This window comes from Bombina bombina, chromosome 4, assembly GCF_027579735.1.
Source record: "Bombina bombina isolate aBomBom1 chromosome 4, aBomBom1.pri, whole genome shotgun sequence".
NCBI lineage: Eukaryota > Metazoa > Chordata > Amphibia > Anura > Bombinatoridae > Bombina > Bombina bombina.
Window position 1 is genome coordinate 564,943,404 of NC_069502.1, and position 24,901 is coordinate 564,968,304.

Here is a 24,901-nt window from a genome sequence, read left to right on the forward strand (position 1 = left end):
ACTTGAGAGGAACGCAATACTCCCATATGATCCAGAGGCAATTATCCACTGTACCCCCAGCTCTGTACCTAAAGAGGTGAAAAAAATGAGCTCTATGCTTAACCCACTCAAGGCATGGTGGAAAGTGTGTAAAATGTTAAATATAGAATATAAAGTGTCTAAATTCATGCCACTAACAGGGAACCCACAATTCCAAGCCGGAATTCAGTCACCTCTCTTTCAAAGATGGGCAGCCCAGGGTCTCAATAAAATTTTTCAGATATTGGACTTCGATAGGAAATGTATTAAAACTTTTGGTTCTTTAAGGGAGGACTTTAACATCCCACATAATGAGTTTTTTGCTTACCTACAGGCAAGGCATTTTGCCCTAAGTTTAGTACACACATTGGGATGGAACTGGACACTTGGGGCTATAGAAAAATGGCTAATATTAGCTAAAACTGGTATAATGTCTACCTCTTCTAGCTATTTAGAACTAATATCACTAAAAGGAAATCTAAATCTGGAAAAGATATCCAATAAATGGGCAACAGCACTCCCGCAAAACCGTGGAGACACTGGAATAATCCAATTCTCTATATCTGAGGTCGCAAAAGTAACTCTCTCATCTACATGGAGAGAGACTCACGTAAAATTGCTATTGATGACCTTCTTCACCCCTGAAAAGGGTTTTAAATGTGGAAGCCCTGATTTCACGAGGTGTCCTAGATGTTCTTTACCTTTGGCAAATTTGATACATATGATGTGGGAATGCCCAATTATTCGACAATTTTGGTTAAAAATACAATATTGGCTGGGGGCAATAGGAGCCTCTCCTCCGACTCTATCACCATCACACATAATATATCTCTGGAAAGACCCGCAGGAGCGGCTCAAAAATACCAAGATTGTAAATTTAGCTATCCTAGCAGTAAGATATTTAATCCTTAAAAAATGGAAGAACAGGACTCCTCCCAGTTTACAAGAAGTCAAAAACTGTCTTAAAAAACAGTGTATCCTTGAGCAGATGGATGCGGACCTAAATAACGAAAATAGCGTAACACAATTCTTTAGAAAATGGTCAATATTTATCAAATCTTTTCCCCCAAACGAAATTGAATATTTAATTTATCCGTTTAGAAACACAGAGTTGGTGTTGCTAGGGATATGGTAGCATCTGGAAGAACGAGGAAAAGTAAGAGAAAATAAGAAACTTACAAAAAAAAATTTTTATTTTTTTTTCTTCATTTATATATTCCCCCCCCCCACCACTACACTACTACAATATCACAACATTACAACATCACACTAAACTTTGGTTCCTCCTCCCTCTCACGGAGAAGAAGACACACAAGCAAGGAAAAATAATAACAACAAAAGTGGAAGTAGAAAGGGGAAGGGCGAAGAAGAAGAGGAGTAAGGGAGAGGAGAAGGAGAAGGAAGATAAGGAGAAGGGAAAGGAAGGAAAAAAGGGGAGGAGTAAGGAAAGGGAAAGAGAGGAGAAGGAAGAAAGAGAAAAGGAGAGAAAAAGGGGAAGGAGGAAAGGGGAAAGAAGGAAAGAAAGGAGGGAAAAGAGGAAAAGGGGAAGGGAAAAGAAAGGAAAGGGAAAGAGAAGGGGAAAAGAAAAGAGGAGAGGAGAGAAAAAAGAAAAGAAAAAAAAATTTTCCAACAGAAAATCACAAAGAACAGGAAATATTAATTGAGAAAAACTTTTTTTTTTTTTTTTTTTTTTCTTTTTTTTTATCCAGTAGCAAACTAGACATATAAAGATCATTTGATATTATATGGATATTTTATGTCTGGCAATGGTTTATTATTGTTGTGTAATCTTCTTGTTGTTATTGGCTTTTCCTTTTTCATTGTATATATAAATATGTTGGAAATTAATAAAAATATATATAAAAAAAAAAAATTGCATGCTCTATCTGAATCATGAACTCATTTGGACTAGTCTGTCCCTTTAATATCTTACACTTTTTACCTCTGTGATTACCTTGTATCTAAGCCTCTGCAAACTGCCCCTTTATTTCAGTTATTTTGAAAGACTTGCATTTTAGCTCAATCAGTGCTTACTCCTAGGTAACTTCAAGTGCAAGAGCTCAATGTTATCTATGACACACATGAACCAACCCCCTCTAGTGGTGACAAACTGTCAAAATGCATTCACATAAGAGGCAGCCTTCACGGTTTAAGAAATTAGCATATGAGCCTACCTAGGTATAGCTTTCAACTAAGAATATCAAGAGAACAAAGCAAAATTAGTGATAAAAGTAAATTGGAAAGTTTTTTAAAATGACATGCCCTATCATGTTTATTTTGGACTTGACTGTACCTTTAAGACAGAGGGTCTGGATGGAGGGGAAAGGACCATGCTGGGCATCCGGATATCTGAACTAAGTCTGCATACTAAACTCAGAGGCCAAGCCGGAGCAATCAGAATTACTACCCTGGGTAGAAGAACCAGAGAAGGTAAACATAGGCCAGTCAAAACGACCATAGATCCCATAGATCAACCAAAGCATCCCCTGAGAATCCCTGGACCTTGCATAGTACCTGGGAAATCTGTTATTTAACAAAGAAGCCATCAGATCTATCTCTGGCAGAGTCTAAAGATCCACTATCTGATAGAAAACTGCAAGATGAAGAGACCACTCTCCTTGATGGAAAGAATTACGACTGAGAAACTTAGTTTCCCAGTTGTTCACTCCTGGAATATGAACTGCAAATCGGACAACAATTGGCTTCTGCCCAGGAAATAATTCAAAACACTTCCCTCATGGCAAAAGGAACTGAAAGCTCCCCCTAATGATTGATGTAAGTCACTATTATGACATTGTCTGACTGAAAATGGAGATGAAACTCCCCTGTCAACAGAGGCCAACTCTAAAAAGTCTCTAGAACAATTATTGGCAACCTTGCCTCCCGAGGAAAAACATAATTTATGTAAGAACTAACCTGATAAATTCATTTCTTTCATATTGGCAAGAGTCCATGAGCTAGTGACGTATGGGATATACAATCCTACCAGGAGGGGCAAAGTTTCGCAAACCTCAAAATGCCTATAAATACACCCCTCACCACACTTACAAATCAGTTTAACTTATAGCCAAGAAGTGGGGTGATAAAGAAAGGAGTAAAAAGCATCAACAAAGGAATTTGGAAATAATTGTGCTTTATACAAAAAAATCAAACATCATAAAAAAGGGGGTGGGCCTCATGGACTCTTGCCAATATGAAAGAAATGAATTTATCAGGTAAGTTCTTACATAAAGTATGTTTATTTCATGCAATTGGCAAGAGTCCATGAGCTAGTGACGTATGGGATAGCAATACCCAAGATGTGGAACTCCACGCAAGAGTCACTAGAGAGGGAGGGATAAAAATAAAAACAGCCATTTTCCGCTGAAAAAAATAATCCACAACCCAAAATATAAGTTAATTCTCATAAATGTGAGGAAAAAAATTAAATCAACAGCAGAAAAATCAAACTGAAACAGCTGCCTGAAGAACTTTTCTTCCAAAAACTGCTTCCGAAGAAGCAAATACCTCAAAATGGTAGAATGTAGTAAATGTATGCAAAGAAGACCAAGTAGCAGCTTTGCAAATCTGATCAACTGAAGCTTCATTCTTAAAAGCCCAGGAAATGGAAACTGATCTAGTAGAATGAGCTGTAATTCTCTGAGGTGGGGCTTGACCCGACTCCAAATAGTCTTGATGAATCAAAAGTTTTAACCACGAGGCCAAGGAAACAGAAGCCTTCTGAGCTTTCCTGGAACCAGAAAAGATAACAAATAGACTAGAAGTATTCCTGAAATCTTTAGTAGCTTCAACATAATATTTCAAAGCTCTCACCACATCCAAAGAATGTAAAGATCTTTCCAAAGAATTCTTAGGATTAGGACACAAAGAAGGGACAACAATTTCTCTATTACTGTTTTTACGAGTCCACGGATTCATCCTTTACTTGTGGGATACAATACCAAAGCTACAGGACACGGATGAACGGGAGGGACAAGACAGATGGTTAAACAGAAGGCACCACTGCTTGAAGAACTTTTCTCCCAAAAATAGCCTCCGAAGACGCAAAAGTATAAAATTTGTAAAATTTGGAAAAGGTATGAAGCGAAGACCAAGTCGCAGCCTTACAAATCTGTTCAACAGAAGCATAATTTTTAAAAGCCCATGTGGAAGTCACCGCTCTAGTAGAGTAAGCTGTAATCCTTTCAGGAGGCTGCTATACAGCAGTCTCGTATGCCAAAAGGATGATGCTTCTCAGCCAAAAAGAAAGAGAGGTAGCCGTAGCTTCTTGGTTGCTTGCAAGTAAAACTTCAAAGCACGAACCACGTCCAAGTTGTGCAACAGACGCTCCTTCTTAGAGGAAGGATTAGGACACAGAGAAGGAACAACAATTTCCTGATTGATATTCCTATTAGTAACAACCTTAGGAAGGAATCCAGGTTTGGTACGCAAAACCACCTTAACAGCATGGAAAACAAGATAAGGCGAGTTGCATTGTAATGCAGATAGTTCAGAAACTCTTCGAGCCGAAGAGATAGCAACTAAAAAAAGAACTTTCCAAGATAGAAGCTTAATATCTATGGAATGCATAAGTTCAAACGGAACTCCTTGAAGAACTTTAAGAACTAAATTCAAACTCCATGGCGGAGCAACAGGCTTGATTCTAACTAAAGCCTGACAGAACGACTGAACGTCTTGAACATCCTCATCTTACTCCATGAGTAGCCTTTGGATTTGCACCAATAAAGATATTTACGCCATATCTTAAGATACATTTTCCTAGCGACAGGCTTTCGAGCCTGAATCAAGATATCTATGACCGACTCAGAGAAACCCTGCTTGGATAAAATCAATCGTTCAATCTCCAAGCTGTCAGCCGCAGAGAAAATAGATTTGGATGCTGGAACGGACCTTGAATCAGAAGGTCCTGTCTGAGTGGCAGAGTCCATGGTGGAAGAGATGACATGTCCACCAGGTCTGCATACCAAGTCCTGCGTGGCCACGCAGGTGCTATCAAAATCACAGAAGCTCTCTCCTGTTTGATTCTGGCAATCAAACGAGGAAGGAGAGGAAATGGTGGAAACACATAAGCCAGGTTGAACGACCAGGGTACTGCTAGAGCATCTATCAGTACTGCCTGAGGATCCCTTGACCTGGACCCGTAACAAGGTAGTTTGGCGTTCTGACGAGACGCCATCAGATCCAATTCTGGTGTGCCCCATTGCTGAATCAATTGTGCAAACATCTCTGGATGGAGTTCCCACTCCCCCGGAAGAAAAGTCTGACGACTTAGAAAATCCGCTTCCCAGTTCTCCATTCCTGGGATATAGATTGCTGATAGATGGCCCATCAAATTATTCTAGTAACCTCTATCATCGCTAGAGAACTCTTTGTTCCCCCCTGATGATTGATGTATGCAACAGTCGTGATATTGTCCGACTGGAATCTTATGAATCTGGCCGAAGTCAGCTGAGGCCACGCCTGAAGCGCGTTGAATATCGCTCTCAGTTCTAGAATATTTATCGGGAGGAGAGCCTCCTCCTGAGTCCACAAACCCTGTGCTTTCAGGGAATTCCAGACTGCACCCCAGGCTAATAGGCTGGCGTCCGTCGTCACTATGACCCACGCTGGCCTGCGGAAACACATTCCCTGGGACAGATGATCCTGTGACAACCACCAAAGAAGAGAGGCTCTGGTCTCTTCATCCAGATTTATCTGAGGAGATAAATCTGCATAATCCCCATTCCACTGATTGAGCATGCATAGTTGCAGTGGTCTAAGATGCAAGCGAGCAAACGGAACTATGTCCATTGCCGCTACTATTAGTCCGATTACCTCCATACACTGAGCCACTGACAGCCGATGAATGGAATGAAGAGCTTGGCAAGTGGTTAAAATCTTTGATTTCCTGACCTCCGTCAGAAAAATTTTCATGTCCACCGAATCTATCAGAGTTCCCAGGAATGGAACTCTTGTGAGAGGGATAAGTGAACTCTTTTTTTACGTTCACCTTCCACCCGTAAGATCTTAGAAAAGAAAACACGATGTCCGTGTGAGACTTGGCTAGTTGGTAAGTCGACGCCTGAATTAAGATATCATCCAGATAAGGCGCCACTGCTATGCCCCGCGGCCTTAGAACCGCCAGAAGGGACCCTAGCACCTTTGTGAAAATTCTGGGAGCTGTGGCCAACCCGAAGGGAAGAGCCACGAACTGGTAATGCTTGTCCAGAAAGGCGAACCTGAGGAACTGGTGATGATCTTTGTGGATAGGGATGTGTAGATACGGATCCTTTAAGTCCACGGTGGTCATATATTGACCCTCCTGGATCATTGGTAAAATAGTCCGAATGGTCTCCATCTTGAAGGATGGGACTCGGATGAATTTGTTTAGGATCTTGAGATCTAAAATTGGTCTGAAGGTTCCCGCTTTTTTGGGAACCACAAACAGATTGGAGTAAAACCACTGCCCCTGTTCTGCTTTCGGAACTGGGCGGATCACTCCCATGGTATATAGGTCTTCTACACAGCGTAAGAACGCCTCTCTTTTTGTCTGGTTTGCAGACAATTGAGAAAGATGGAATCTCCCCCTTGGAGGAGAATCTTTGAAATCTAGAAGATACCCCTGGGTTACGATTTCTAAAGCCCAGGAGTCCTGAACGTCTCTTGCCCAAGCCTGAGCAAAGAGAAACAGTCTGCCCCCCTACTAGATCCGATCCCAGATCAGGGGCTACCCCTTCATGCAGTCTTGGTGGCAGCAGCTGGCTTCTTGGCCTGTTTACTTTTGTTCCAAGTCTGGTTAGGTCTCAAGACTGACATGGATTGAGCAAAATTCCCCTCTGGTTTTGCAGCAGGGGAAGAGGTAGAGGGACCACCTTTGAAGTTTCGAAAGGAAAGAAAATTATTTTGTTTGGTCCTCATCTTATTTGTCTTATCCTGAGGAAAGGCATGGCCTTTCCCTCCAGTGATGTCTGAAATGATATCTTTCAGTGCAGGCCTGAATAGGGTCTTACCTTTGAAAGGGATGGCTAAAAGCTTAGATTTTGATGACACATCAGCAGACCAGGACTTAAGCCATAACGCTCTACGCGCTAAAATGGCAAAACCTGAATTCTTTGCCGCTAATTTAGCCGGTTGAAAAGCGGCATCTGTAATGAAAGAATTAGCTAGCTTGAGAGCCCTAATTCTATCGAGAATATCATCTAATGGGGTCTCAACCTGAAGAGCCTCCTCCAGAGCCTCGAACCAAAAAGCAGCTGCAGTACTTACAGGAACAATGCACGCTATAGGTTGGAGAAGAAAACCCTGATGATGAACAAATATTTTCTTAGGGAGACCCTCTAATTTTTTATCCATAGGATCTTTGAAAGCACAACTGTCCTCAATAGGTATAGCCAGGGTAGAAAACATAATTTATACTTACCTGATAAATTTATTTCTCTTGTGATGTATCGAGTCCACGGATTCATCTTTACTTGTGGGATATTATCCTCCCCTACAGGAAGTGGCAAAAAGAGCACCCACAGCAGAGCTGTCTATATAGCTCCCCCCCTTAGCTCCACCCCCCAGTCATTTGTTCGAAGACTAGGAAGAAAAAGGAGAAACTATAGGGTGCAGTGGTGACTGAAAGATTTAAAATAAAAATATATATGCCGGTCTTAAAAAACAGGGCAGGCCGTGGACTTGATACATCACAAGAGAAATAAATTTATCAGGTAAGTATAAATTATGTTTTCTCTTGTAATATGTATCGAGTCCACGGATTCATCCTTACTTGTGGGATACCAATACCAAAGCTTTAGGACACGGATGAAGGGAGGGACAAGAAAGGGACCTTAAACGGAAGGCACCACTGCTTGTAGAATCTTTCTCCCAAAAATAGCCTCCGAAGAAGCAAAAGTATCGAATTTGTAAAATTTGGAAAAAGTATGAAGCGAAGACCAAGTCGCCGCCTTACAAATCTGTTCAACAGAAGCCTCATTTTTAAAAGCCCATGTGGAAGCCACAGCTCTACAGGGAGTGCAGAATTATTAGGCAAGTTGTATTTTTGAGGATTAATTTTATTATTGAACAACAACCATGTTCTCAATGAACCCAAAAAACTCATTAATATCAAAGCTGAATAGTTTTGGAAGTAGTTTTTAGTTTGTTTTTAGTTATAGCTATTTTAGGGGGATATCTGTGTGTGCAGGTGACTATTACTGTGCATAATTATTAGGCAACTTAACAAAAAACAAATATATACCCATTTCAATTATTTATTTTTACCAGTGAAACCAATATAACATCTCAACATTCACAAATATACATTTCTGACATTCAAAAACAAAACAAAAACAAATCAGTGACCAATATAGCCACCTTTCTTTGCAAGGACACTCAAAAGCCTGCCATCCATGGATTCTGTCAGTGTTTTGATCTGTTCACCATCAACATTGCGTGCAGCAGCAACCACAGCCTCCCAGACACTGTTCAGAGAGGTGTACTGTTTTCCCTCCTTGTAAATCTCACATTTGATGATGGACCACAGGTTCTCAATGGGGTTCAGATCAGGTGAACAAGGAGGCCATGTCATTAGATTTTCTTCTTTTATACCCTTTCTTGCCAGCCACGCTGTGGAGTACTTGGACGCGTGTGATGGAGCATTGTCCTGCATGAAAATCATGTTTTTCTTGAAGGATGCAGACTTCTTCCTGTACCACTGCTTGAAGAAGGTGTCTTCCAGAAACTGGCAGTAGGACTGGGAGTTGAGCTTGACTCCATCCTCAACCCGAAAAGGCCCCACAAGCTCATCTTTGATGATACCAGCCCAAACCAGTACTCCACCTCAACCTTTCTGGCGTCTGAGTCGGACTGGAGCTCTCTGCCCTTTACCAATCCAGCCACGGGCCCATCCATCTGGCCCATCAAGACTCACTCTCATTTCATCAGTCCATAAAACCTTAGAAAAATCAGTCTTGAGATATTTCTTGGCCCAGTCTTGACGTTTCAGCTTGTGTGTCTTGTTCAGTGGTGGTCGTCTTTCAGCCTTTCTTACCTTGGCCATGTCTCTGAGTATTGCACACCTTGTGCTTTTGGGCACTCCAGTGATGTTGCAGCTCTGAAATATGGCCAAACTGGTAGCAAGTGGCATCTTGGCAGCTGCACGCTTGACTTTTCTCAGTTCATGGGCAGTTATTTTGCGCCTTGGTTTTTCTACACGCTTCTTGCGACCCTGTTGACTATTCTGAATGAAACGCTTGATTGTTCGATGATCACGCTTCAGAAGCTTTGCAATTTTAAGAGTGCTGCATCCCTCTGCAAGATATCTCACTATTTTTGACTTTTCTGAGCCTGTCAAGTCCTTCTTTTGACCCATTTTGCCAAAGGAAAGGAAGTTGCCTAATAATTATGCACACCTGATATAGGGTGTTGATGTCCTTAGACCACACCCCTTCTCATTACAGAGATGCACATCACCTAATATGCTTAATTGGTAGTAGGCTTTCGAGCCTATACAGCTTGGAGTAAGACAACATGCATAAAGAGGATGATGTGGTCAAAATACTCATTTGCCTAATAATTCTGCACTCCCTGTAGTAGAATGAGCAGTAATTCTTTCAGGAGGCTGCTGTCCAGCAGTCTCATAGACCAAACGGATGATACTTTTCAGCCAAAAGGAAAGAGAGGTAGCTGTAGTCCTTTGACCTCTCCGTTAACCAGAATAAACAACAAACAAAGAAGATGTTTGACGGAAATCTTTAGTTGCTTGTAAGTAGAATTTTAAAGCACGAACCACATCAAGATTGTGCAACAGACGTTCCTTCTTAGATGAAGGATTAGGACACAAAGAAGGAACCACAATCTCTTGATTGATATTCTTATTAGAAACAACCTTAGGAAGAAACCCAGGTTTGGTATGTAAAACCACCTTACCTGCATGGAAAACAAGGTAAGGGGAATCACATTGTAAAGCAGATAGCTCAGAAACTCTTCGAGCCGAAGAGATAAGCTTCTATCTTGGAAAGTTTTGTTTTTAGTAGCTAATATCTATGGAATGCATAGGTTCAAACGGAACCCCTTGAAGAACTTTAAGATCTAAGTTTAGGCTCCATGGCGGAGCAACAGGTTTAAATACAGGCTTGATTCTGACCAAAGCCTGACTAAATGCTTTAATTTCTGGGACATCTGCCAGACGTTTGTGGAGTAGAATAGACAGAGCAGATATTTGACCTTTTAGAGAACTAGCAGATAATCCCTTCTCCAAACCTTCTTGGAGAAAAGACAATATTCTAGGAATCCTAATCTTACTCCACGAGTAATCTTTGGATTCACACCAATAAAGATATTTGCGCCAAATTTTATGATAAATCTTCCTGGTGACAGGCTTTCTAGCCTGAATCAGGGTATCAATGACCGATTCAGAGAAACCACGCTTTGATAAAATCATGCGTTCAATCTCCAAGCAGTCAGACGCAGAGAAACTAGATTTGGATGCGTGAACGTCCCTTGAATTAGAAGGTCCCGCCTCATTGGCAGAGTCCACGGTGGAACCGAGGACATGTCCACTAGGTCTGCATACCAAGTCCTGCGTGGCCATGCAGGAGCTATCAAAATTACCAAAGCGCTCTCCTGCTTGATACGGGCAACCAGCCGTGGGAGGAGAGGAAACGGTGGAAATACATAAGCCAGATTGAAGGACCAAGGCACTGCTAGAGCATCTATCAGTACCGCCTTGGGATCCCGGGACCTGGACCCGTAATGAGGAAGTTTGGCATTCTGACGAGACGCCATCAGATCCAATTCTGATGTGCCCCATAGCTGAATCAGCTGGGCAAATACCTCCGGATGGAGTTCCCACTCCCCCGGATAAAAAGTCTGACGACTTAGAAAATCTGCCTCCCAATTCTCCACTCCTGGGATGTGGATTGCAGAGAGATGGCAAGAGTGATCCTCTGCCCATCGGATTATTTTGGTTACCTCCATCATCGCTAGAGAACTCCTTGTTCCTCCTTGATGATTGATATAAGCTACAGTCGTGATGTTGTCCGACTGAAACCTGATGAATTTGGCCGCAGCAAGCTGAGGCCACGCCTGAAGTGCATTGAATATCGCTCTCAGTTCTAGAATGTTTATCGGAAGGAGAGCTTCCTCCCCGAGACCATAAGCCCTGTGCTTTGAGGGAATTCCAGACTGCACCCCAGCCTAGCAGGCTGGCATCTGTCGTTACAATGAGCCACTCTGGCCTACGGAAACACATTCCCTGAGACAGGTGGTCCTGAGACAACCACCAGAGAAGAGAATCTCTGGTCTCCTGGTCCAGATGCAGTTGAGGAGATAAATCTGCATAATCCCCATTCCACTGTTTGAGAATGCATAGCTGCAGTGGTCTGAGGTGTAGGCGGGCAAAAGGAACTATGTCCATTGCCGCTACCATGAGTCCGATTACCTCCATACACTGAGCCACTGATGGCCAAGGAATGGAATGAAGAGCTCGGCAAGTGGTTAAGAGTTAACTTTCTGACCTCCGTCAGAAATATTTTCATTTCTACCGAGTCTATCAGAGTCCCTAGGAAGGAAACTCTTGTAAGAGGGAATAGAGAACTCTTTTTTTTATGTTCACCTTCCACCCGTGAGATCTCAGAAAAACCAACATGATGTCCGTGAGAGACTTGGCTAGCTGGAAAGTCGACGCCTGAATTAAGATGTCGTCTAGATAAGGCGCCACTGCCATGCCCCGTGGTCGGAGAACCGACAGAAGGGACCCTAGCACTTTTGTGAAAATTCTGGGAGCCGTGGCCAACCCGAAGGGAAGGGCCACAAACTGGTAATGCCTGTTTAGAAAGGCGAATCTGAGGAATTGATGATGATCTCTGTGAATAGGGATGTGTAGATACGCATCCTTTAAAGGGACATTAAACACTTTGAGATGGTAATATAAAATGATAAATTGTATATAATAAAACAGCTCTGCAATATACTTTCATTATTTATTTTGTCCTCTTTGCCTGTAATTCCATTCTGAAATTGTGAGCTTTTCAGTTCCTGTTAGAAATGGAAGTGCAGAACACTTAAATCCAGCACAACCATTGGCTGCACACTCTAATGACCTATGTATAACTGTCCCTAATTGGCCACAGCAGAGAAGGTAACACAAGTTACAACATGGCAGCTCCCAGTGTTTTATAGACACTAAAACTTTACACTTATTTTGTCACTTTTTAAACAACTAATGAAACTTTAAAAAATACATCTACATGTTAGTCATGGACTAATCTTTTCTTTGAATGCATCATTCTATCTAGCATGTATTTAGTGTTTAATGTCCCTTTAAGTCCACGGTAGTCATATATTGACCCTCCTGGATCAGAGGCAGAATAGTCTGAATAGTCTCCATCTTGAATGATGGAACTTTGAGGAACTTGTTTATAATTTTGAGATCCAAGATCGGTTCCCTCTTTCTTGGGAACCACAAACAGGTTTGAATAAAACCCTAGCCCCTGATCCTCTTTTGTGACTGGGCGGATCCCTCCCATGGTATGTAGGTCTTCTACACAGCGTAAGAACACCTCTCTCTTTGTCTGGTTTACAGACAATCGAGAAATGTGAAATCTCCCCCTTGGAAGGGAGCCCTTGAATTCCAGAAGATATCCCTGGGACACAATTTCTAAAGCCCAGGAATCCTGAACATCTCTCGCCAAAGCCTGAGCGAAGAGAGTCTGCCCCCTACTAGATCCGGTTCAGGATCGGGGGCTATCCCCTTCATGCTGTTTTAGAGGCAGATGCAGGCTTCTTGGCCTGTTTACCCTTGTTCCAAGCCTGGTTAGGTCTCCAGACTGACTTGGATTGGGCAAAATTCCCCTCTTGCTTTGTAGCAGAGGAAGCTGAAGCGGGACCACTCTTAAAGTTCCGAAAGGAACGAAAATTATTTTGTTTGGTCCTCATCTTTGATCTATCCTGAGGGAGGGCATGACCTTTCCCTCCAGTGATGTCTGAAATAATCTCTTTCAGTTCAGGCCCGAATAGGGTCTTACCCTTGAAAGAATGTTCAAAAGTTTAGACTTAGATGACACATCAGCAGACCAGGACTTAAGCCATAACGCCCTGCGTGCTAAAATGGCAAAACCTGAGTTCTTTGCCGCTAATTTAGCCAGTTGAAAAGCGGCATCTGTAATAAATGAATTAGCCAATTTAAGGGCCTTAATTCTGTCCATAATTTCCTCTAATGGAGTTTCCATTTGAAGAGCCTCTTCTAGAGCCTCAAACCAGAAAGCAGCTGCAGTAGTTACAGGAACAATGCATGCAATAGGTTGGAGAGAAAAACCTTGATGAACAAAAATTTTCTTCAGGAGACCCTTTAATTTTTTATCCATAGGATCTATGAAAGCAGAACTGTCCTCAATAAGTATAGTTGTACGCTTAGCCAGGGTAGAAATAGCTCCCTCCACCTTAGGAACTGTCTGCCATGAGTCCCTTATGGTGTCAGATATGGGAAACATTTTCTTAAAAACAGGAGGGGGAGTGAACGGAATACCTGGTCTATCCCACTCCGTAGCAATAATATTCACAATCCTCTTAGGGACTGGAAAAACATCAGTGTAAACAGGAACCTCTAAGTATCTATCCATTTTACACAATTTCTCTGGGACCACTATAGGGTCACAATCATCTAGAGTTGCTAATACCTCCCTAAGCAATAAGCGGAGGTGTTCAAGATTAAATTTAAAGGCCGTCATATCAAAATCTGTCTGAGGAAGCATCTTTCCTGAATCAGAAATTTCTCCCTCAGATAATAAATCCCTCGCCCCTACCTCAGAGCATTGTGAGGGCATATCAGATACGGCTACTAAAGCGTGAGACAGCTCAGCATTTTTCCTTAACCCAGAGCTGTCCCGCTTTCCTTGTAAACCAGGCAGTTTGGATAAAACCTCAGTGAGGGTTGTAGTCATAACTGTGGCCATGTCTTGTAAAGTAAATGAATGTGATGCACTATAGGTACTTGGCGTCACTTGTGCGGGCGTTACTGGTTGTGACACTTGGGGAGAGCTAGATGGCGAACCCTCATTTACTCCTGACTGAGAATCGTCTATTGCCCTATCTTTAAGTGCTAATATATGCTCTTTATAATTTATAGACATATCAGTAAAATTGGGACACATTCTAAGAGGGGGTTCCACAATGGCTTCCAAACATATTGAACAAGGATTTTCCTTGGTGTCAGACATGTAAAACAGGCTAGTAATGTAACAAGCAAGCTTGGAAAACACTGTAATCAAAGTAAATAACACTTCGAAATAAAACGGTACTGTGCCTTTAAGAGAAAAAAAGCTGCACAAGTTCTGCAAAACAGTGTAAAAAAGCAGTAAACTTAACGAAATTTTTACAGTAGTATCTTATAGCCTTAGTAACTTTGCACAGCTATGCAAATAAACAATTAACCCCTTAATGGCAAAACCGGATTGAAAAAACGTCAAAACCTGTAAAAAAGACTTCCAGCACCTTGCCACAGCTCTGCTGTGGTGCCTACCTGCCCTTCAGAATGATTTGTGGGGGAAAAAACTCCTTTACAGCCCTCAAACACAGCAGGATCCTCTAGAGAAGCAGTTGGATGTCTTTAAGAAAAAGAAACAGCACAACTGAGGCGCGAAAATAGGCCCCTCCCACCTCACTCAATGTTTTGAGGCCTATTAGAAAAACACCTGAGTGTCTCTTAATTAATCATGTGGGTTAAAAAACCCTAACACAAGCCACAATGACCCCTTTAGTTCCTTCAAAAAACATAATTGCATCATTTACTGAACAAACAAAAACGTTTTTTCCTAACAGTGTCACCAGTAACAAATGAGCCCTTCAAGCAAGTGTCTGAATACAGCTTACCCTTCCCTCATGGGGATATGGCCAGCCTTTTCTAGAATAAACACAGTCTGTCAAGAAAAATATAGACTGAACATACCTCATATGCAGCTTAGCATGCAAACCGTTCCCCAACTGAAGTTTTCCTGTACTCTTCAGCTCTTGTGAGAACAGCAGTGGATCTTAGTTACAAAGTGCTAAGATCATAATCCTCCTTGCAGAAATCTTCATCTCTTTTCTTCCAGAGAGTAAATAGTACACACTGGCACCATTTAAAATAAACTTTTGCTTGAGAAATAAAAAACTAACATTTTTGTCACCACACTCGCTCTGCACTTCCTAGTTACTTAGAGTAGGCAAAGAGAATGACTGGGGGGTGGAGCTAAGGGGGGAGCTATATAGACAGCTCTGCTGTGGGTGCTCTCTTTGCCACTTCCTGTAGGGGAGGAGAATATCCCACAAGTAAGGATGAATCCGTGGACTCGATACATCTTACAAGAGAAATAGCTCCCTCCACCTTAGGGACCGTCTGCCACGAGTCCCGCATAGTGTCTGATATGGGAAACATTTTCTTAAAAGTAGGAGGGGGAGCGAACGGAATACCTGGTCTATCCCACTCCTTAGTAACAATGTCCGAAATCCTCTTAGGGACCGGAAAAACATCAGTGTAGACAGGAACCTCTAGAAATCTGTCCATTTTACACAATTTCTCTGGAACTACAATAGGGTCACAATCATCCAGAGTCGCTAAAACCTCCCTGAGCAACAAGCGGAGGTGTTCTAGTTTAAATTTAAAAGCCGTCATATCTGAGTCTGTCTGAGAGAACATCTTTCCTGAATCAGAAATCTCTCCCTCAGACAGCAAATTCCTCACCCCCAACTCAGAACATTGTGAGGGTACATCGGATATGGCTAATAAAGCGTCAGAGGGCTCAGCGTTTGTACTCACACCAGACCTGCTGCGCTTCCCCTGCAACCCAGGCAGCTTAGATAAAACCTCTGTGAGACTAATATTTTATCACCTCTTTCACTTTACCCTTCCTAGTACTTAGAGTAGGCAAAGAGAATGACTGGAGGGTGGAGCTAATGGAGAAGCTATATAGACAGCTCTGCTGTGGTGCTCTTTGCCACTTCCTGTTAGCAGGAAGATAATATCCCACAAGTAAAGGATGAATCTGTGGACTCGTCGTACCTTATAGAAGAAAAGAGCTTTTGAGGAAAGGAAAAACATACCCCCTTCAAAAGTAGCTCTTCAGCCACATGCGCAAAGGCATAATAAAATTGCAGAAGGAGACAAAGTTCACATCTGATGACGTTAACACACTAATAACGTGCAAAACCTGATGGCAAAAAAAGAAAATAGAACTCCAAAACCCGTCATTACAAACCCGAAGATCTATGTGTGCTTACCCGACGTGCAGAAAAAAATAACCAATGAACGCCAAAAAATAAAACTCGATGTGCACATGCCAGGGGGCATACTGCGCTATTCCGATGCGCGCAGACCCGAAAGCCAGTGCGAGTAAACAAAACATGGCATGCGCAAAAAAAGAGGGCCAATATGCGCTAACCCTACAACCCTACATATGTGCAGACCCGAAGGCCTATGAGTGGAGGGGGGGGGACCTTAAAGCGCGCCAAAAGCCTGACGAACAAAGCCTGACAAAGACAAAGAAAAAAAGGGTAAAATTTAAAAGGGGTACAACATAAAAAGAGATTCTGTCCCAGGGCTATATTTATAAGACTATATTTAAAAAAAAACAAAAAAAAACACGGCATGCGCAAAAAAAAAAAAAAGAGGGCCAATATGCGCCAACCCAAGGCTAAAGCGTGGGAAAAAAAACTTGGATTTTTTTTTTATTATTTATTTAAAGGGACACTGAACCCAAACTTTTTCTTTCTTGATTCAGATAGAGCATGCAATTTTAAGCAACTTTTTAATTTACTCCTATTATCAATTTTTCTTCGTTCTCTTGCTATCTTTATTTGAAGAAGGCATCTAAGCTTTTTTTTTTTTGGTTCAGACTCTGGACAGCACTTTTTGATTGGTGGATGAATTTATCCACCAATCAGCAAGAACAACCCAGGTTGTTCACCAAAAATGGGCCGGCATCTAAACTTACATTCTTGCATTTCAAATAAAGATACCAAGAGAATTAAGAAAATTTGATAATAGGAGTAAATTAAAAAGTTGCTTAAAATGTCATGCTCTATCTGAATCACGAAAGAAAATTTTTGGGTTCAGTGTCCCTTTAAATAGGAATAATTTAAAAAGAGATGCTGTCCCAGAGCTATATATATGAAGATATATAAATGAAAAACCCAAAACAAAAATTCTTATAGAATGTCATATTAAAAACAAATACTACTTACCAAGTCTCATCTATTGGTAAAAACAGAAGAAAGCCAAACCAGTGCTGAAAGATATGAGCAGAATAGGAGTATATGCGACCAATTCCCCATGAGGTGAAAAATGACACACTACTCATACTGAATATACATCCCTCTGACAAGGCACTGCACTCTGGGATGAAATAGGCCTCAACTCAGTCCGATAACCCCTCTCACTGAAGAATCACATGTACATCTTCATTCTTCACCTTCCTCTAGTGGAGGCAGAGAAGTCTAGTTTACCAATGAGGTGAGAGGGGTTTATAGAGCTCTTGGGGTTTGAGAAGTTTGCCTCCTCCTAGTGGTAGAGAAGACTAAAATCCCAGGAGAAATGGATTGTGGACTCTCACAACCTGTATGAAAGAAATACAGTTGCTAATATTTCTAGAGCTAATTGTATTATCATACTTTCAAATATAGGAAAAGTCTGCTACCCACCAAAGAGTTGAGAACATTTTAATTTAAAACAGTTTTAGGATTATACAGATTGCTAAACACACTAGATGGCCAAAAGTATGTGGACACCTGTCAATTACACCTATTTGAGCTTTGGGCATCACATTTCAAAACTATGGCTATCAATATGGAGTTGCCCCACTCCTTTGCACTGTAACAATCACCAATCTCCTGGGATTGCTTTCCACAATATTTTGGAGTGTGTATGTGGGAATTTCAACCCATTCAGCCAAAAGAATTTTAGTGAGGTCATGCATTGATGTTGGACGAGAGTGTCTGGCTTGCAATCAGTGTTACAATTCATCAAAAAAGGTGTTAAATGGGGTTTGAGATCAGAGCTCTGTGCAGGCCACTTAAGTTCCTCCACACCAAACTCACAAAGCCATGTCTTCATGGACCTTGCCACAATGTAACACCCACATTTTGATAAAGGAAGTAAATTGGAAAGTCTTTAATTTTGACATTAGCCCAAACGCTGAAAAACAACCCTAGACATTTATCCCTCCTCCACCAAACTTTACAGTGGGAACTATGCATTCCAGTAGTTAGCATTCTCTTGGCATCCACCACACCCAGATTCTTCCATCAGACTGCCAAATAGTGAAGCGTGATTCATCGCTCCAGATAAAACATTTCCATGGCTCCGGAGTCCAGTGGCAGCATGCTTTAAACCAGTCCTGCCAACACTTGGTATTGTGCATGTTGATGTGAGGCTCGACCATGGATGCCCATTTCATGAAGCTCCTGATGCACAGCTCCTGTTCTGATGTTGTTTCCAGGGCCAGTTTGGAACTCTGTAGTAAGTAATGCATGAGATGATAGGTTATTTGTATGTACTTCAGCACTCAGTGGCCCTGCTCTGTGAGTTTGCGTGGTCTACCTCTTTGTGGCTGGGCTGCTGTTGCTTTTAGATGCTTCCACTTAATAATAATAATAGCACTTACAGCTGACCGGGGCAGATCTAGTAGGACAGAAATTTCACAAACTGACTTGTGGCAAAGGTAGCATCCTAAGTTAGTGCCACATTTAAAGTCACTGAGCTCTTCAGTATGACCCATTGTACTGTCTATGTTTGTCCATGGAGATTTCATAGCTATGTTCTGAATTGCATGCACCTGTTAGTAATGGGTGTGGTTCACACCTGAACTCAATAATTAGTAAGGTACGTCAACATACATTTGGCCATATGGTGTATACTTGCTGCTACCAATTCTCTACAGGTTTTAGCTTTGTTATGCTTCGTAATGGGTTAGTTGCAGTTCCCTTTTTATTCTAAGAGTTAGATAAGATGTTTTTATATTCAAAATAATTAATATTACATTTCTTTAGTGACTATATAAACTTTTATATGTCTAAATGTATATCTAGTTACCATGCTTAATTGTTACAATTATCTGACAGATGTAAATAAATCAATGCTTTGTTGATTGGTAATCTAAATATTTACTAAATCTATCTGCTTTTAGTAAAAATAATTAGGGGGGGGGGAATCAACAGCAAGGCAATACACATAGTAGAAAAGTTTAAACATAACATATAATTATACATTTACTTTTCTTTATACAAGTTTTATCGTTCCCACTATTTATAAGTTCATATAGGATACAATTGTGTGCAGGAAGTGACATTTTTACATCACCAGGTGTATTTTAGCAGATTGTATTTACCACATAAGGTAAACTAATAAATTCCATCATTGGAAACGGGGGGGGGCGGCTAGGGGGTGAGGGAAAGCACAATGGTTGGGAAAGGGAAAAAAATGCTTTCCTATTGAAGTGACTATATATAGAAATGAATAGTGATATTACAATACATAAAAGTGACACAGAACCAGATTACTTTTGGTAAACTCAATTTAGGATACACGACTGTGACACTCAATATCTTATACTTTATTTTAATTATAAAGAAATGTGAATGGGTACCCTTTAGAAATGATCATCCCGCAAACCTTTATTTTAAACATTCTGAAAAGTTACTTATAAATATATATGTTAATTAGAGTCACCTTAATGTGAATGGAAGGCTTCTTTACATATGTTTGCACTGATAAGAGACAGTGTCTAAATTATAGGTAAATAATATTCCTGCCATAGGTTAAAGGACCCGTCAACTTTGTTTTCTTTGACAATAATTAAACACCCATTATTAAAAGTTGTTTTTCTCCTAATTATAACGACATAAATATTATGCAATATTATTATAAAAGTACTTTTATGTTTTCTATTAGGATGAACCTAGTACTTCGTAAATAAATGTAGGGCGCAATCTAGCGCTACATAATTTTAATACTGCCAATCGCTGTGAGATAACAAATGATTCATTAGAATATTTTTTCATGCTGAATTGCTCCCAATCGCATACACAAACCTTGTTTTCTCATACGCATGCGCATTACCATCAGCTTTCTTATGACGTTTTTAACCATTCATATTACTTTAATTTTCAACACACACCGAGCGTGGCTTCATAACGCTGAAAGTCTGTAGCTCAGTGTCCCTAAATGAAGTGCTTACATATTCTCCAACAAATGATTCCTAACATTTTTATACTTTTTTTTTGGATCATAATTATTCTGCTATTTAATAAAGTATTCGCTACTTATGAAATGTAAGATTAATAGTGCACAACCACATGTTACAGATACACAATGTGATTGTTTAATTTAACAATTTAATGAGATATCTTATAGTGTAATGTAGTTTTTATACAGTTGCTCCTGAACCAATGCTTGCTCTCAGTGTTGTACAGTAGGATGATCCACAGTGTAAAGTGGGCTCTTGAGTTAAAGGGACAGTTAACACCAATTTTCATATAACTGCATGTAATAGACACTACTGTAAGAAGAATATGCACAGATACTGATATAAAAATCCAGTATAAAACCATTTAAAAACTTACTTAGAAGCTCCCAGTTTAACACTATTGATGAGGTTAGGCTGGGACACCCACTGAAAGGGGCTGGGAAAGCAGGAAGCGCAGACACTCCCCATCCCCTTCATATTAAAAGACCCATTATACACCCAGGAGTCTGTAGACATCAGTATACATTTAGGAGTCTGAAAATCAGCACATTGTTATTTAAAAATAAGCAAAACGATACATTCTTACAAAAACACTCCCAGATGGGCTATATAAACGGATCATCTACAAAACATTTATGTAAAGAAAAATCTAGTGTACAATGTCCCTTTAAGTCATGTGATCTTCATTGATCACGACAGTAGTACCGACGTGCACTTACGCGCATCTTACAGTGACGTCACTAACATTGTTCTGCTTATGGGTGGGCTCCCGTGCTCGTTCACAAGCAAGGCAGGCAGGTAGCCCACCATGATACAACATGATTAATGAGTATCATGGAGGGTTTGAAAATAATTTAATATTCACTTGAAATGTATTTATAAATGGAATAACATTTTTTGAGTTTACTGTCCCTTTAAGTTTCACCAGAATTTTATTATGGATCCTGATTACAATTAAGATTGTTGTTGTAATGTTTATATAAACAATAGCAATCGCCATAAAGCCTAATTTAATTATTATGGTTTTTTTTATAAATTTAAAGGGACAGTAAACACCAGAATCGTTGTTGTTTAAAAAAGATAGATAATCCCTTTATTACCCATTCCCCAATTTTGCATAACCAACACAGTTATAATAATACACTTTTTACCTCTGTGATTACCTGTTATCTATGCCTCTGCAAACTGCCCACTTATTTCAGTTCTTGACAGACTTGCATTTTTAGCCAATAAGTGCTGACTCCTAGGAGCTTTACGTGCCTGAGCTCAAGGTTATCTATATGAAACACATGAACTAACGCCCTCTAGTGGTGAAAAACTGTCAAAATGCTTTCAGATTAGAGGCAGTATTTAAGGTCAAAGAAATTAGCATATAAACCTCCTAGATTTACCTTTCAACTAATACCAAGAGAACAAAGCAAAATTGGTAATAAAAGTAAATTGGAAAGAAGACTCGACTGTCCCTTTAAGTAAAAATAAAGCTGCAGTATTTCCGCTAGTTAACAGAGTCTATGGGAAGTTTAAATACTGTCAAAATTAATGAACTGAGAATCTTTTTCTCTCCTTTATTCTCTCTCTCACGCTCTATGTCTCTTTCCTCTTCATTCTCTTTCCTCTGCTTCTTCTCTCTCCTCTACCCTTTTCCTTTTCTTCCCTTATTTTCTCTCATTCTTCTCTCTCCTCCTCATCCCTTCTCTTTACCTGCCCTCTCTTCGTCTCTCCTCCTTTCTTCTCTCTCTGCTCTCTCTCCTATTTCTCACTAACTTTGTGCTTTCACTCTCTTCACTTTCTTCATTCTCCATTCCCCTCCGTTCCTTCTTTTCTTTCACTGCTGTCTCCTCCTCATCTCTTTTTTCACATTCTCTCGCTCTGTCTCTCCTCTTATCTCTGTGTCCTATCTTCATTTCATCTCTCTCCCTGATCTTCTCAGCCTCCATTCTGTCTTCCCTTTTGTGTCTCTCATCCTCTTTACTCTGTCATCTCTCCTCCCTCTTTGTCCCTCTGTTTTATCTTTTCTCCTTTTCCATTCCTTCTTCCAATTCGCCCTTTCTCCTTTATTTTCTGTATGCCCCGTCTTCTCTTTCTCGGCCCTCTCTTATCTGTCCAATCTTGTCCCTCTGTGTTTTCTCTTATCTTTTCCTTCTATTCCTCCACTTTTATCTGTCTTTCTTCCTCCTCACATCACTCTCTCCTCTTCTCTCTCTCACACATTCATCCTTTCTTCTCTATCTATGACCTTTCTTTTTTTTCTCTCTTCCATCTCTCTTCCTTTGTTTTTTTCTTCTCTCATTAATCTCCACTCTCCTCTTTTGCTCTGTCCTTTCTCCTCCTCTTGTTTTCTCCTTTCTCTCTTCCATCTCTTCCTTAACCTTCTCACCGGTTTTCTCTCTCTTCCATCTACCTAATCTTTCTTCATTCTCTTTTCTTCTGTCTCCTCTACCTCTCTCCTCCCTCTTTCTTCTCTCGCTCATCTGCTCTTCACTCTCTCTGACCTCTATCTCTTCCTGCCCTCTGTATTTTCTCTGTTCCTTCTCTCTTCTCATTGTATTCCTTTTCTCCATCTTTCTCTCTTTCCTCCTCACTCTTTCTCCTAGTGTTTGTTTGCTGCACCATAGAGTGTATACAAATAAAACTCAAGAATGTTTATATTTAAAGTGACAGTCAAGTCCAAAATAAACTTTCATGGTTCAAATAGGGCATGTAATTTTAAACAACGTTCCAATTTAATTTTATCACCAATTTTGTTTTGTTCTCTTGGTATTCTTAATTTAAAGCTAAGCATTTTTTACAGTTTTTCACCATTAGATGGTGTTAGTTCATGTGTGTCATTAAGATAACATTGAGCTCACGCACGTGAAGTTACCTAGGAGTCAGCACTGATTGGCTAAAATGCAAGTCTGTCAAAAGAACTGAAATAAGGGGCAGTTTGCAGAGGCATAGATACAAGGTAATTATAAAGGTAAAACGTGTATTATTATAACTCTGCTGGTTATGCAAAACTGGGGAATGGGTAATTAAAGGGATTATCTATCTTTTTAAACAACAACAATTCTGGTGTTGATTGACCCTTTAAATACAGGATAACATAGACCATCCATTTTTGTGTGATGAATCTATCACAGGCTTGATTACTACCTTTACAATATTTTAAGCACTAAACTCAAGAATAAAGCATGTACTTAATTCAATCACTTGGCCAAACTGCACAGGTCAAAGGGGTGAGGGGGCCTCGATTAATGGTTTAGTAAGGGGCCCCAAAATGTCTAGTGCCAGCCCTGGGTGAAGTGATATATAAAGCAGTGAGAATAAGGCCCGTCTAGTGAAATAGTTACATAGCTATAGATTGAGACGAGATAGAACACAAAGGAAACCAGGCACACCTAGTTATATAGTTATTTACATTATAGTGATCTTAGCTGACTTATAGGATGTCAATGAACACATTTTAAAATGTTGTTTCTAGTCGTTTAGCTACATGTTATGTGAAATGTGATAACACATCTTGTTACATTTTTTTGTTTACTTAAAGGGACATGAAACCCAAATTTTTTTCTTTCATGATTTAGAAAGAGCATGTTATTTTAAACAATTTTCTAATTTACTTCTATTATATAATTTGCCCTATTCTCTTGATATCCTTTGCTTAAAAGCATATCTAGATAGGCTTAGTAGCTGCTGATTGGTGGCTGCACATAGATGCCTTGTGTGATTGGCTCACCCATGTGCATTGCTATTTCTTCAACCAAGGATATCTAAAATATGAAGCAACTTAGATAATAGAAGTAAATTGAAATGTTATTTAAAATTGTATTCTCTACCTAAATCATGAAAGAAAAATATGGGCTTTAGTGTCCCTTTAACTTTGTAATTTTAACTAAATAGTTTGAAATGGTCATCCACTGCAAGCTCTTTTTTATGCCTATATTCATAGGTAAATTTTAAAAAATGGCTCTATTTCTAAACTGATTAATAGGAAAAAATGTTAAAAATATGCACAACACACTCCAGTCCTTAATGATTTAAAATACTTAGACAATAATGGATTTCAAGACATTTTTTGCCTTATATGTCATAAATATATACAATATAATGGCATTTTTTCTTATTATGGTATGTTGGAAAGAAATTATTTTTCTAAAAATGATTGGTCTGCTAAACCAAAACAAATTACATTTCTATTATTAAAAAAACAAAAACAATTCTAGATGCTATACTAGGCCATTAGGTAAACAGAATTTGAGTGAATTTTTGAGCCTGGAGACCATTCATTTTTTTAAATGTGTGGGGGTGGCTAAAGAGGAAGATATAAATCCACATATATTTGGAAACAAAACAAATAGAATAGTAGTGTAAACTATAAAACATCAGTAATTAAAGTTTTATGTTTCAAATTATGTCAGAATGTTACCTCCAATCCATCTTCTCAACTAAAAAGGCACAGATAAGGAAACCAGTTCGATTAAACCCATGAGTACAATGGACCCCTAAGAGACAAAAAAATTGCTGTTAAAACATATTTATGAATACATTTTATAAACTAAAACAAAGCTTCCCACTTCTACAGCAATAAAAACAGCTTTATTATTGAAATTTAAAAATATTAAAAAACTAAAAAACAATGGCCCAGATTACAAGCTTTGCGTTAGAGGCTATGCGGTGCTAACGAGCAGTTTTCACTCACCCTACAGCGCTGGTATTACGAG

The 24,901-nt window shown here is 40.0% G+C and overlaps 1 protein-coding gene across 1 annotated transcript in view; it reads right to left on the reverse strand.

The window, feature by feature from the left end:
• RNGTT (RNA guanylyltransferase and 5'-phosphatase) overlaps positions 1-24,901 on the reverse strand; it is a 1,295,116-nt gene that overhangs the window by 1,183,737 nt on the left and 86,478 nt on the right. Inside the window, exon 5 of the mRNA XM_053710532.1 lies at positions 24,607-24,682. Within this exon, the coding sequence (XP_053566507.1) occupies positions 24,607-24,682 (76 nt within the window). The remainder of the gene's footprint in view (positions 1-24,606; positions 24,683-24,901) is intronic.